The following is a 15131-nucleotide window of genomic DNA, read 5'->3' as shown; positions in this document are numbered from 1 at the left end:
CTATATTGCAGTAGCATGGTATGAACAAATATGCTCTCAGAAATGTATACATTAGTAAAATTATGTATATATATTATATTATATATTATATTATATATATATATTATATAATCTATATTATAATATAATATAATTTATAATTTATAATATATAATATATAATATATATATAACCTACGAAAACATATATATATATACATATATATATACATACATACATATACATACATACATACATATAATTTATAATTACAATTATATAGATTATAATTTATAAAATTATTTATAAATTTATATAAATTATACATACTCATACAAACTTACATTTGCAAAACTGCAAAAATGGAAAATTGCATATAAAATTTATTTGAGGAAATAATGATGAATATAAAGATTTATTCTGGACAGTTTAAAATAAAAAGTTATGAAGGAATAGATGGCAATAAACTTAAAGTCTGGTTTCTATTTTGTAAACTTATTTTATAAAAAAAATACTGCATCCAGTTTTAGTCACCATTATGTAAAAAAGACGTTGAGACTCTAGAAGGAGTACAGAAAAGAGCAACAAAGATGATTAGGGGAGGCTAAACATATAAAGAACGGTTGCTGGAATTGGGTATTTCTAGTTTAATGAAAAGGACTAGGGGGTGATATGATACCAGTAAGTAATGTTCCAGTATCTCAGGGATTGCCAAAAAGAAGAGGGAGATAAGCTATTCTCCAAAGCACCTGAAGGCAGGACAAGAAGCAATGGATGGAAACTAACCAAGGAAAGAAGTTATCTAGAACTAAGGAGCAATTTCCTGACAGTTAGAACAATTAATTAGTGGAACAACTTGCCTCCAGAAATTGTGAATGCTACAGCACTGGAAGTTTTTATGAAGAGATTGAACAACCATTTGTCTGAAATTATATGGGTTTTCCTGCCTGAAAAGGGGGCTGTACTAGAAGATCTCCAAGGTCCATTCCAACTCTGTCATTCTATTCTATTTGTATTTTTTTAAAATGTGTTTTTATAGGAGTTTACATGTTATGAGTGTTTACCTTATTTCTACAGCAAAACCCCTGTGAAGCGATTGGGTTAAGAGAGTATGACTGACTCAAAGTCACAGTGAGTTTCATGATCAAGTGGATCTTTTAGATTTAAGTTCCCTTGCTATATGTCTAACCTGAATCTTACCCAATGTATACATAATCCAGTTATAGCTGTTCTTTCCATAATTAGTTGGGGATTTTCAGAACAAAACTTCAGAAACTTTTTTGTAATAGCACATTGCATGACTGTAATAATTACTTGAGTCTCAGCATCTTCCTACAGGAGTGTTTTGTTGTGTATTCACTGTACGGTTCACTGAGGCTTTTTTTTTTCATGTCTTCTGCAGCTTTTAGGGGTGTTTAGAAAAGTATATATAAATAAGTTAAATATAAATACTTAAACACTGCTGTCTTTTGTAGATTTAAAGATCAGTAAAATTTTAACTCATTTAAGTGTAGGTAAAGTGATTGCCTATAGGGACGCGGTGGCTCAGGGGCTAGGATGTTGAGCTTGTCGATTGAAAGGTCGGCAGCTCAGCAGTTCGAATCCCTAGTGCTGCTGTGTAACAGGGTGAGCTCCCGTTACTTGTCCCAGCTTCTGCCAACCTAGCAGTTTTGAAAGCACATAAAAATGCAAGTAGAAAAAATAGGGACCACCTTTGGTGGGAAGGTAACAGTGTTCCGTGCGCCTTTGGCGTTGAGTCATGCCGGCCACATGACCACGGAGACATCTTCGGACAGCGCTGGCTCTTCGGCTTTGAAATGGAAATGAGCACCGCCCCCTAGAGTCGGCAATGACTAGCACATATGTGCGAGGGGAACCTTTACCTTTACTTTTAAAGTGATTACCCAAAAGCCTTCAAACTATGTCCACTGGAGTGAGCATTCTGGTGTTCCCTTCCCCTGGTCTGCTAGAACAGTTTAGTATTTAATATTGCTACCATTGTGTTCGGGTATTGTAAATTGTCAGTATAACAGTGAGAATATTGGTTATTACAATTGTTTTGATGCCTCTTTGCTTTCTTACTAAATTAGTGATGTTGAATATGTCTTTGAATTAAGTTTGACAGAAGTAGTTTCTGAAAAGGCAGTATAGACAAACATGAAAGGGATAAAAAGAGATTCTTCTAAAGGATGATTTTGAGGGTGTTGCAAATGTGAAATAGTCTTGTTGCATCTGTTGCTGTGTGCATAAATGATGAACCTACAAGTTTCATTTAAACAGTCTTTGTGAAATCCAGCATTTTCAACTGTCTGAGTAAGCTGTACAGAAAATATAGTTTTTATTATTACTATTATTAATACAAGATTTTTGTGTGTGTCATATTATTTTGGGGTATTTCTAACATTTTCTGAATTTCTTCCTAATAAAAAGAACTGTGGAACAAACTTGATCTTCTTTTCAAAATGTTCTGCATAATCCAGCATATTTTTAATCCAAAAGGCTTTAACTTTTTGCAAGTCCACCATATATGATAATAGGTAGCATCCTCACAATCACATCTCCAACATTTTGCTTTCACATTTGGATACATACATGACAGTTTTTTAGGATCTAAATGCCATCTATAAAACATTTTATAAAAATTTTCTCTTAAATTTTGTGCTTGCGTGAATTTAACATTCCTCACCCAAATTTTTTCCCATGTTTCTAACATTATAGGTTGTTGAAAATTTTGTGCCCATTTTACCATACAATCTTTAACCAACTCCATTTCTGAATCAATTTCAACCAATACATTATATAATCTCTTTATATGCTGTTGACCTTGATAGCATCGTTAAGAGATTCTTTCATAAATTCTTTCAGGTTATCCTGAAGTGCTTCCAAATTTAATGATTTTGTATCTGCTGTATGTGCTGGAGAGACTCCCGGTGTTAATGTTCCTGGGGTTTTTGTAACAGTTGACTTTAATTGTTTTGCTGCCATCTCTTAAAATTTCTCTTTAACTTAATATTACGTATAAACCTTTTAAATCTTTTTTTTTCAGCCTCAGTATCTCTTCTCCCTTCTCATTACAATGTTTAAAAAAAAATTTCCAGCTGGCCTTCAGCAATAAACAACAGGCAGTGAGAATTGTAACACTTTCGTTTTCAACTGCGTAGCTCATTAAAGAACGATCGCCATTTTCACTTTGAAGTCAAATCCAAAACTTAAAAAAAAAATAACAGGGAATTGATTGATTACTTGCTTTTATAATTAGAGCTCTCCTGTTTCTGTTCAGTCCGGTATTATCTTCTTTAAGTTAAAATTGGTCCTGGCTAATATTACGTATAAACCTTTTAAGTCTTTTTTTTTTTTAATTTTAAAATCAGTCTCAATATCTCAAGCTCTTCTCCCTTCTCATTACAATGTTTAAAAAAAATTTCCAGCTGGCCTTCAGCAATAAACAGCAGACAGAGAATTGTAACACTTTCGTTTTCAACTGCGTAGCTCATTAAAGAACGATCGCCATTTTCACTTTGAAGTCAAATCCAAAACTTAAAAAAAAACAAAAAAACAGGGAATTGATTGATTACTTGCTTTTATAATTAGAGCTCTCCTGTTTCTGTTCAGTCCGGTATTATCTTCTTTAAGTTAAAATTGGTCCCGGCAGTTGGTCGCGGCAATTAGGTCTGCCGGAGCAGGAAAAAAGCCTCAGATCTGGAGCACTTTGAAGTTCTGAGGGGGCTTAACCCTTCGAGCCCCCTGGTATCTTCCAGGAGCTCTAGGGAAGCTCTACCTCTGCTTCTTTTTGCTCACCTCCGCTTCTTCTCCCGAAGAGGGGGATTTCCGAACTGCTGGACAGTTGATTGTCGCTGTCTTAGCAGTCCAACACGATCCAGAGGTTGGTGACCAGAAAGATCACCTCCATTGCCAACGGAGCCAACCAGGAAGTCTCCAACCTAGCAGTTTTGAAAGCACATAAAAATGCAAGTAGAAAAAATAGGGACCACCTTTGGTGGGAAGGTAACAGTGTTCCGTGCGCCTTTGGCGTTGAGTCATGCCGGCCACATGACCACGGAGACATCTTCGGACAGCGCTGGCTCTTCGGCTTTGAAATGGAAATGAGCACCGCCCCCTAGAGTTGGCAATGACTAGCACGTATGTGCGAGGGGAACCTTTACCTTTACTTTTAAAGTGATTACCCAAAAGCCTTCAAACTATGTCCACTGGAGTGAGCATTCTGGTGTTCCCTTCCCCTGGTCTGCTAGAACAGTTTAGTATTTAATATTGCTACCATTGTGTTCGGGTATTGTAAATTGTCAGTATAACAGTGAGAATATTGGTTATTACAATTGTTTTGATGCCTCTTTGCTTTCTTACTAAATTAGTGATGTTGAATATGTCTTTGAATTAAGTTTGACAGAAGTAGTTTCTGAAAAGGCAGTATAGACAAACATGAAAGGGATAAAAAGAGATTCTTCTAAAGGATGATTTTGAGGGTGTTGCAAATGTGAAATAGTCTTGTTGCATCTGTTGCTGTGTGCATAAATGATGAACCTACAAGTTTCATTTAAACAGTCTTTGTGAAATCCAGCATTTTCAACTGTCTGAGTAAGCTGTACAGAAAATATAGTTTTTATTATTACTATTATTAATACAAGATTTTTGTGTATGTCATATTATTTTGGGGTATTTCTAACATTTTCTGAATTTCTTCTCTAAAACCAGATTACAGTAATTTTTCAGTTTTCTAGGCACCCAGAACGCTTACAAGCATAGCAGATTTTTGTCAGTCTAAAGATGTGTTTGAAGTGTTTATTATGTTCAATTGCTTGCCTTTTATGTTATTTTAAAAAAGACTTACAACTTCTGTTAAACACATTATCAAATCAGTAGAACTCATGAAGTATGATCGGTTACCTAAATCTTACAAACATATTTGTAAAATTGTAAAATATACTTGTGGCTTTCCTCTCTGTAAAAGGCAGCATTTCGTCCCTTACTCTAAAAGGTAGGAATGGCTATTAAATATCCTAATAGTCTTCATACTTATAATAAATTACTCCATGTTATAAAATGAGCTTGTGATTTGCCTTTGAAGGATAATGAAAAATAAATAATGTTCAATCTTCAATGATCCCAGCAACCATTAAATCTCTTTGTGCATGGAAGTGAAAATCAATAGTTTTAAACATAAAGCATGAATAATTTTTTCACTTCTTAAATGGTATGAATTACCTTTAATAAAAACATCCTGCAGGATTGGATGAGTGAATTTTTGTTTTAAGTTCAAAGATTTTAGTTGCCTAGGCAAGGTCCAAGTAACAAAGATGTAATTAAAAATCAAATCATTTTCCTCTTTTTCACCCTAGTTCTGCTGACTAATTATTCTGGTAAGTGGACACAGTGGTTTTGTCCATCTCTTGAAATATGTTGGGTGCTCAACATGTTTCATTTGACAAACTAAAGAAAAAGATAAGTGCTTCCTTTGATGCGCATTTAGTATATAGATAGTCGACCACTTGTTCAGCGACTGTTCAAAATTATGATGACATTGAAGAAATGATGTTTATAATTGGTCCTCAGAGTTCTGACTGTCCCAGCACCCCCGCAGTCATGTAATTGCAATCTGAGCACTTGGCAAACAGCTCACACTTACGGCTGGTTGCACATGACTGCCACTTGTAAACTTCCCTGCTGGTTTCCTCAGAAAGGCAATGGGGAATTCAGTAGGGAAGATCCTAAGTCACTGCATGTTTCTCCTGGCCACCCAGCCACCCACTCTGCCCAACCCCCTCTGCACATCCTCCCTGAGCCTCACCATACCTATCTCATACTATCCCTGAACCTGACTGTGCTTCTTTTTCACCCTTTGCCTACCCCTATACACTCACCCCAACCTTTGCCACATCCTTCCTGGCCCTTGCTCTGCTTCCTTTACACCCTTGTCTTATCTCTCCATCCATGAATGGCATGTAAGACAGTTAATAATATTAAACATAATTTTATGTATGTATACCTATATCAAATAGGGACATGGTGGCTCAGTGGCTAAGATGCTGAGCTTGTTGATCGAAAGGTCGGCAGTTCAGCAGTTCAAATCCCTAGTGCTGCATAATGGGGTGAGCTCCCATTACTTGTCCCAGCTTCTGCCAACCTAGCAGTTCGAAAGCACGTAAAAAATGCAAGTAGAAAAATAGGGACAACCTTTGTTGGGAAGGTAACAGCGTTCCATGCGCCTTTGGCATTTAGTCATACTGGCCACATGACCATGGAGATGTCTTCAGACAGTGCTGGCTTTTCAGCTTTGAAACAGAGATGAGCACCGCCCCCTAGAGTCAGGAACGACTAGCACACATGTGCAACGGGAACCTTTACCTTTTACCTTTTTATACCTGTTAAAACTTCATTAATTGCACTCATTGATTGTATTCTCCAATAAAAATAGTTAGCATGTCACTCAATGTCAGGTACAAAAGATCGGGTCTACATGTGAACGCCCAATTAAACTGGAAGACCTGATCTTTTCAACCTGACATTTAGGGACATGCTAAATAGTCTTATCTGAGAAGTTATAAGGATCCTAGGTTATAGTTGGCTTCTGTGGAAATGTCTTCATGATGAAGAATGGTTTAAAGATTTGAGTATGGCTAGCCTAGAGGAAAGAAGGACTAGGGGTGACATGATAGCCCTATTCCAGTATTTGAAGGGTTGCCACAAAAAGTTGGGGTCAACTTATTTTCCAAAGTACAAGAAACAATGGATGGAAACTAATCAAGGAAAGAAGCAATTTGGAATTAAGGAGAAATTTCCTAATAGTGAGAACAATTAACCAGTGGAACAGCTTGCCTTCAGAAGTTGTGGGTGTTTCATCACTGGAAGTCTTTAAAAAGAGACTGGACAGCCACTTGTCTGAAATTGTCTAGGATCTCCTGCTTGAGTGGGTTGACCTCCAAGATCCTTTCCAGCTCTATTCTGATGAGGGTGAAATGTCTTCAAGGAAAAACAAAGACCAGTTGCCTTTTGAAAAAGCACCTTTGAGATATCCTGTGGAAATCTACCGTTTTAGGGAATTTTGGATCCTATGTGAAAAACGTATTCTGGAAAACTTACAAGTTTTCACATCGGAATGATAACAATAGCAATTAGGCTTACATACTGCCCCATAGCACTTTATAGCACTCTCTGAGTGGTTTCCAATGTAAACATTATTTGCATATTACCCCCAACAATCTGGGTCCTCAGAAGGATGGAAGGCTGAGTCAACTTTGAGCCCTGTCAGGATCAAACTCCAGACTGTGGACAGAGTTGGTGGCTGTGGGTAGGTGGGAGGGAGGGAGGGAGGGAATCCAGAGTTTTCCTGAGTTTTATTTACAAATGTTGCTTAAGACCTTTTTTGTTACATTATGCCAAATCCATACAGAAATGTGAACTCAAACATTGTGTAACTTATTATATCCATTTCCTCATGTTCCACAAAGATTAGGAAACATCAGATTATCAAAAAAAGTGGGGGAATACATGTGAAATGTGCCTGCAACTTCTCAATATCCCCTAGTGGGATTGGTGATGTAAAGAGGTATATCAGGCGCGAAAGGAGCACTAGTCAAAAGGGTTTAAATCATCCTGAGCGCTAATAAGCTATCAGTCAACAACCCAGTGATAGATGGAGTACTGAATGCAGAAGTACAGCTTTGTATTGCAGCATAATTTGCTGTTTGTGGTGTATGACAGTTTTGAGTAAATTGGTAGGCAGTTCCTTGTCACTCACTAATGGACTTTTTTCTTTGGTTTGTCTTAGTGAAAAAATTGCTTCACAATGCCAAATATCACTTCAGATCCAGTTATAATAGTGTTTTGCTATTGTGTGTCTCTGTTTTAAGGGTGAGGGTGTTATTTCTAAAAATAAAAGTATGCCTAAAAATAAAAGTAAAAGATTTTTCTCCATCTTACTTTCAGGATTTTTTTTTAACTTCAGATGCATGTCTGTAGAATTAAACAAGTAGTACCTTGTGAATAATGCATAAATAAGCAGTGTCCGTTTCTACTTCTTCTATACCTATCATCTTCAATGGTGTGTAAATGGTACATGAGTAAAATGTTGTACAGGTAGGCATTTGCCACATATATGGAGAATCTCAATATATTGCTGGAGAAAACACCAAGTCAATTGAGATTGACTTGGTGTTTTCTCCAGCAATATATCTCTGTCCAGCTCCTATCTTTAAGAGTATTAGACATTGCTGGGGCTATGAGAGATCCATGTACATTTTAGGACTATTTTAGTTCCCACATACTTATGTCCAATTACTGGGTTTTATAAAGGATAAGATAATTGGGGATAATTGAAGTAAGAGGGAAAAAGTCACCCACTTTTATAGGGAGCAATTTAATCTTCAGTCACAAAATTGAAAACATTATACCTCTATACTATAAATTGTAATTGGATATATTTGAATAATGTTCAATCTCTTCATGATAATTTAATCAATAGATTATAAACACTTTTCTCAAAGCTTTATGACTTTGAAGTGAATTGAAAGGTGGATTGGAAGGAATTGTTGAAGGAGGGAAAATGCCCAAAGAAGGAGCTGTTGAAAATATAGCTTTGCAGGGATGTGCGTGTGCACACACTCAGATTGTTTGAACAGGCTTTCATTGAAAGTTTGGACAAACCAGACAGTAGTCTGGTCAGCTACAAGAACAAAATTTTCTGCAAACCAAAACACATACATTTTTTTCATTATCAATCAAAACCCTTAACTGTTTGATATCTGGATTTATTGGCAATCAGTCTGTGACCTTTTATTTTGAGGATGGAAATGTGACTATCTACTGTGCCTTATAATTTGTTTTCTGATTTCTAATGAAATAACTTTTATTAAGTACTGTTAATATCTAACCGAGAGAGCTTGAGAGTATCCATTTTTGCACCGATGATCTATGTTACATGAAACTGTTTTTAAGATTCAGCTGTGCTATGCATCGGCATTAAATTGCATGCTTTTCTATGTATGGAACAGAAATGTGGGATAATTAGATTATTATCTCTATGTGCTGATCCTTGTCCCATTTTTTATTATTCCAGCTGTTGGAACAAGAATCTGAACATGAACTATTGGCTGATCATCAGGCTACCTATTATGGTTGCTATTGGGGTAAGTGTTTGGAAATTTTTGCAATAGAAACACGGATTATAGGTTGTGAGTGGAAAGGGATAATAAAAATGCTGGCAGCGTAGCTGTCCCTTCACTAGTAAAATAATTTTGTAGGAGTTCCATTAATTGTTTTCTGTCCCCTAACCTTCAATGCATAAATGATGCATGACAGTTTTTTAACCAGTCTTTCTGTAAAAACGAATTTGGAAATAGCCTTTTTCTGTGTTCCAATAAATAAGTAATTGAGTGTCCATCAACTTCATAGTCTACTTGTGGCTAAACTCCTCTTTCTTAACAAGCCAATCTTTTCTTGGTATGCATACTGGACTCTGTGCTAAACAGAAAAGCTGTTGGCAAGAATCCTTAATACCCTGTGTTAATTTTATAATAATAATAAGCTATAGATAAAATGCATAAGAATTAAACCATTGTAATAATTAAGGCATCAATTAAAATATCAATTTATATGGCATGTGTATCTAAAATTTCATTTGAAATGTGTCAACTAGAATATATAATGATGTATTCCTTCGTGATATTTCATATGATGGGCATAATTTTGGAGTAAGTTATCTGGTAACATAATCTTAAAATGAATATTATTGTAGAGATAACATAGATATGCTGCTCAGTTCTACAATCTGCTTTGTAATTCCTTTTTGTTTTATTCAGGTGAACTTCCTGATCTTTATCAGGGTTATTTGCATTATAATTTCTAAGCTGCAAGCCAATCTGTTGCGCAAAAATGACATAAAATGCAGGTAAGATCATTTCTAGGCAAAAATACTATCAAGATTCCCCCATCTCCAAGCAAAATGCTTATGGTAATTGATCATAACGAAAAATGCTTATGACAACTGAGAAAGGTGCAGATTACATCTAATAAGAGGAAACAAAATTGCGGTACCATTTATCAGTAACAATTTTAAAAAGATGAACGTTGAATAATGGCAGAGAGTATAGTGCATGTGTCAAATTTCTTTTTTTTCCAAAGGGGAGGGAACTCAACTCTGTTTTAGGAGTGTTTTGAAGTATATGCAGTTTGTTAAAGAGTGTCCCCAATAAATCACTTACTTTGAAGACTTGCCTATCACCTCCATGTCGAGCTGTGGGTTTGTTTTTTTTATGTGGGTTTTAAGTTATTTATTGTGGAAAAGTTCTGATTTTTCAGGCATTTTAAAGTAGGAGTTTTAGTATTGTCTGGAGTAGAAATGTACATTTGTATCAATATTTATATTTGATATTAATATTTAATGTTGCTTGTATAGTAGCATACTATACATAAATATATGTCCAATAAGTACCATTTCAGCAAATACGATACATCTGCAAATACCCATTTCCAGTACAGGTTTAACCAAACATTCCTTTAATTCTCTAGCTAGACACATAATATTTTAAAGTACAATTTTATGACATCACTCATATTTTATCAATGTAGTATATTTTTGTACCTGGAATAGCTTATGGGAAATCAGTCCTATCCTCTAGGTCAATTTGGGGAAATCAGTCCTATCCTCTAGGTCAAAACATTTTTTTCCTGTGTACCACTGGTGGGTTGCTACCAGTTGCCCCCAGATCGGGCAAACCGGTAGCGTCAGCGTCGGGAGGTTCTGCCCACCCGCCTGGACACTTCTGCGCATGCATGTGTGTGCACCAACAAGCGAAGCGGTAGCGACAGGATTTGAAACCCACTACTGCTGTGTACATATTGGGATTCCTCTTTTTGAGACAAGGGGAGAGATATAGTTCAGTAATGCAAATCATTAGGGGCTATCACTGAATATCTGTTGCAAATGTTGATGTATAATGTAACAAGGCTTCCCTCTGGAGCTTGGAAGAACCCAGTAGCCATAAATAATTTTGTGCTAGCTTTATTGGTTCTTGAGCTAACTCAACATGTTGCCTTTCAGTTTTGAAGCCCTGCAAATTTCCCCACTCTGCATTTTCCCCCAGCAGAAGTTGAGACCCTAAAGACAAAAGGGATTCGTTTTGTGGGATATTTTTTCCAAAAAAGAGTGGTTATATTTGTTTTATTCCAGCAGATTTTTTTTCTCTTGAGATGAACCTTTTGCTTCTGTTTGTTAACCTGTTTGATTTATCTTCCCAGATTGGCCAAATCTACACTGACTCTGATCCCACTTCTGGGTACACATGAGATCATCTTTGCTTTTGTTACTGATGAGCACGCCAAGGGGATGCTGCGATTTGTGAAGCTTTTTTTTGAACTCTCCTCCTCTTCTTTTCAGGTAGGACCTACATTCTCTGTTCAGTTTGAAATTTTATAATCAGGATTTCAGGATTTTTCTTTTTTGAAAGTCCATTTCCAGTGGTGTCAGCTCCAGTCTGCACTAGGATTGTTGTGCTCCAGAAACTGAGAGGATGAATGTCATCACTTTGGTTAGAATTTGTTATACCATAGAGTACATCTAGATTACTCCCAAAGGTGTTTTTTTTCAAGAGGTAACTGGACTTTCTTGTTTATCTTTGAAGACATTTTGCTTTTCATCCAAGAAGCTTCTTCAGCTTTGACTGGATGGTGGGAAATGGAAAGATTTATAGTGCTTGAAGACAGCTGGTCATTTCCATTCTTTTAGAGTTTCATTAAGGTTATCTGGAGGTTTATCTGTGTCATCAGGGTCACCTGAGCAATGCAAATTGGTGTGGAAATTGATATGGAAATTGGAATCCACACAATTTGCACCACTCAGGTGACCCTGATGACATAGATAAACCTCTTGGTGGTCTTAATGAACCTCTAAAAGAATGCAAGTGACGAACTGTCTGCAAAGAGTATAAATCCTTCCATTCCCCACCATCCAGTCATAGCTGAAGAAGCTTCTTGGAGAAGCGAAATGTCTTCAAAGAAAAGTTGCCTCTTGAAAAAAGCACCTTTGGGACAATCAAAGGCCTCTGGTGGCTCAGCAGACTAAGTCTGTCTGTTATTAACACAGCTGCTTGCAATTACTGCAAGTTCAAGTCCCACCAGGCCCAAGGTTGACTCAGCCTTCCATCCTTTATAAGGTAGGTAAAATGAGGACCCAGATTGTTGGGGGCAATAAAGTTGACTTTGTATATAATATACAAATGAATGAAGATATTGCTTAACACAGTGTAAGCCACCCTGAGTCTTCGGAGAAGGGCAGGATATAAATTCAAATAAAAAACAAACAAACCATGACCCAGATGACTGAGAATCTCCATAGACATCTGGAGTACACACTCACCAGATGAGAAATCACAATTTCCTTTTTCATTAGATTAACAGGAAAGGACCCCTTTAATTTCATTGCAGGCATCTTTTATCCAGCCATTAGGTTTGTCAATTGTCCAGAGTTTTGAGTGCCCATCAGAACTGAATAATAGGAAATAACAAAAATAAAATAAAATTGCCAAGTCATTTTTGCAGCTGACTGATGCAGGACATGCAAGCTGGTTCAGAGTTGCAGGTTGGAGTTGAACAAAGGAATCCATCAATTTTAAATGACAGCTCAAGTGATGTGATGTGTAAATATGAATCAAAATGTGCCCTGCAATCACAGTTGGAAATACTTGCATAATATGGCACACTTGGATGCATCATCCCCCTGGACCAGATTGTTTTGTCTTTGTGATACAGAATACAGAATACAGAAGAGATCACCAAGAGTGGTGTCCTACTTTCTGCCTTTATTCTGCTGCTGTTATATTACAGAAAGGATTGAGGGTAGACTGTCTTTTAGGACTGTCCATGTTAATATTTCACAGAATTATTTCCAATGACTCTTGGAAAGACTGTGCTTTTTATACAGCTATATAAAATCTTGTTTTTTGCTCTGTCTCTCCCTGATTTGCTTTTTATCTAATTCATCTAGTTTAATATAGTTTAAGAGTCAAGAATTAAATGTGTTGAGGTTTCTAATGATACATGTCAAGCTATATTTTTTCTGGCTAACTGAATGCTCTGAATAGGTACAGGGTCTACATAGAAGTGTGCTGGCTGCAAGCTAATCTGAAAATTACCCGTATAATTTTCCAAGAGATGTGACTTGCACTATTTGCAGAGTATTTGTAGAGGGTCATCAGGCTGATGAATTGCAGTCCCAGCCTGTCTGGTTGGGGAAGACTATGTTCTCAACACATTGCTCCTAATTCTGGGAAACTCCTTGCAGTGAATGTGCGTCTGATTTAACCTTTTAGTGCTGCTGTTTTTACATTGAACCAGCCACTATCTGATTATCAGTTGTCTTCCTTTTTATCATTTTATTTCAAAAGGGCAATGAACCAAGTTGCTAATAAAATGAATTAAACTGACATTCAGTAGGAGCTTTTCTTCCTGGACTTGAATCAGTAAGGCACTATTCAGCCAAATGAAATCTTCTTCCATGGAACTGCTTTCTCATGCTGCAGGAAATAATATTAGATATAGTCTGTTTCCTTATTAGCTTTGCTGGTGATGCTTAATTCAAGGATATGTGGTTTTTCTAACTGCTATTTTCTTATCTTTGCTTTTCAGGGACTTTTGGTGGCAATTCTCTACTGTTTTAACAATACTGAGGTAAGAGGCATAAAAAGTTGCTTTATTCCACAATACTAATTTTTAATTACTTCTATCAATAAAACATTTAAAAGAAAATGAAATCATAAATGCTGGCTATTTTGACTCCAAATCATTTAAAGCCTTTATTTTAAAAGGGACTTTTAAAAAAAGGATTTGAATCTTTAAAATGGCAAACTAAATTTGGCATCTAGTGAGTTTTACCTTTTTGGATTTAAGAAATTTTAAACAGAGGCTTATGTCTCTTGAGGAGCTCTGGGTGGTGTCTAAGGTACAATTAGTAAAAAGCAAAAAATGAGGGGCATTTTGATTTAAGAAAGTTTTAAACAAATTGGGAGGGCTTTATTTATCTAGAAAAGAGAATTTGTTTATACAGAAAAGAGAATTCCATGATAATCCTTATATCAATTTCCATAATGGCTTTTGCCATTATGGAAATTAGCTCATAACCAGGCAGAATCAGATCTGGTTGATACTTAGATGGGAAATTGCTATCTAATTACCTACTAGACAATGACAAATCATTTTTGTATTTTTGCCAAGAAAACTCTTTGGAAATGTTTATGTACTCACTAGAATGCAAGTTCAATTTGAAGATATGCTGGCTACAACCTGTTCAGTATCAAATGCTATTGAAATTCACACAGAAGCAACCAAACCATATTTTATAACTGCTGTTCAGTGGAGATCTAACATTTTGTCCCAGGATTCAGTCTGATGCATATGGTTACAAATTGATTATTATTTATTTATTCTATGCAAGAATTACTTTATAAAAATATAGTTTCTAAAGAGGCAATTCCAAAGCGCAAAGTATATGTAACACATTGTAATTTGGGGTTTTCATTGAGACCTCTATATGGCAGAAGATATGCACATCTAACACTTTGAAATATATGGAATTTTCCATTAATTTAAATGCTAGAAGGGCAGAAAACAAAATGAAAAAAGATATTTGTCATATTGTTACAAATTATAAAATAGATAATGCTGGAACAAGTAGCAGAGCTTCATATCCTCTTTAAAATCGTTGTACTCATCACACAAAAAGCATCTATTAAATCATGTAGCAGTACATCATTCAATAGATAGCCTTCTTCATTCAATATGGTTCTATTTCTAAAAACAAGTGAATTTCATTGAACATTGAGCACAATAATAGGTCTGCATAACTTAGTGAACAGTGAATTACCACAAATGAAGTAATCATAATTTTGGTATGTTTCAAATCATTTGCTGCCCAATCTACTGTTCATGATAAAGTGAATCTTGAAAAGCTGTGGAACAGATGTTAAAGATACATTTCCATTCAAGGGAAAACATGAATGGAAATAAACTAAATATCTTTGGGCAGATGGATTCTTGTTGTTTGATCATATTTTGTTGTCATTCAAGTGTTTTCTTCAGTCAATTCAGCTTTCAATTCCAATTCTTGTTAACAAGTAATTACACTTGAATTACTTGGTTCTTGTTCT

At 35.9% G+C, this 15131-nt stretch overlaps 1 protein-coding gene across 1 annotated transcript in view; it reads left to right on the top strand.

Moving 5' to 3' along the window:
• Positions 1–15131, top strand: part of GLP1R (glucagon like peptide 1 receptor) — a 135271-nt gene that overhangs the window by 114233 nt on the left and 5907 nt on the right. The window contains exons 11-14 of the mRNA XM_058163799.1: positions 9050–9119; positions 9792–9880; positions 11230–11368; positions 13615–13656. Coding sequence (XP_058019782.1) covers positions 9050–9119; positions 9792–9880; positions 11230–11368; positions 13615–13656 — 340 coding nt within the window. The remainder of the gene's footprint in view (positions 1–9049; positions 9120–9791; positions 9881–11229; positions 11369–13614; positions 13657–15131) is intronic.

Source organism: Ahaetulla prasina, chromosome 1, assembly GCF_028640845.1.
Source record: "Ahaetulla prasina isolate Xishuangbanna chromosome 1, ASM2864084v1, whole genome shotgun sequence".
NCBI lineage: Eukaryota > Metazoa > Chordata > Lepidosauria > Squamata > Colubridae > Ahaetulla > Ahaetulla prasina.
Note: the sequence above shows the minus strand (reverse complement) of the source record. Positions and strands in the feature narration are given on the sequence as shown.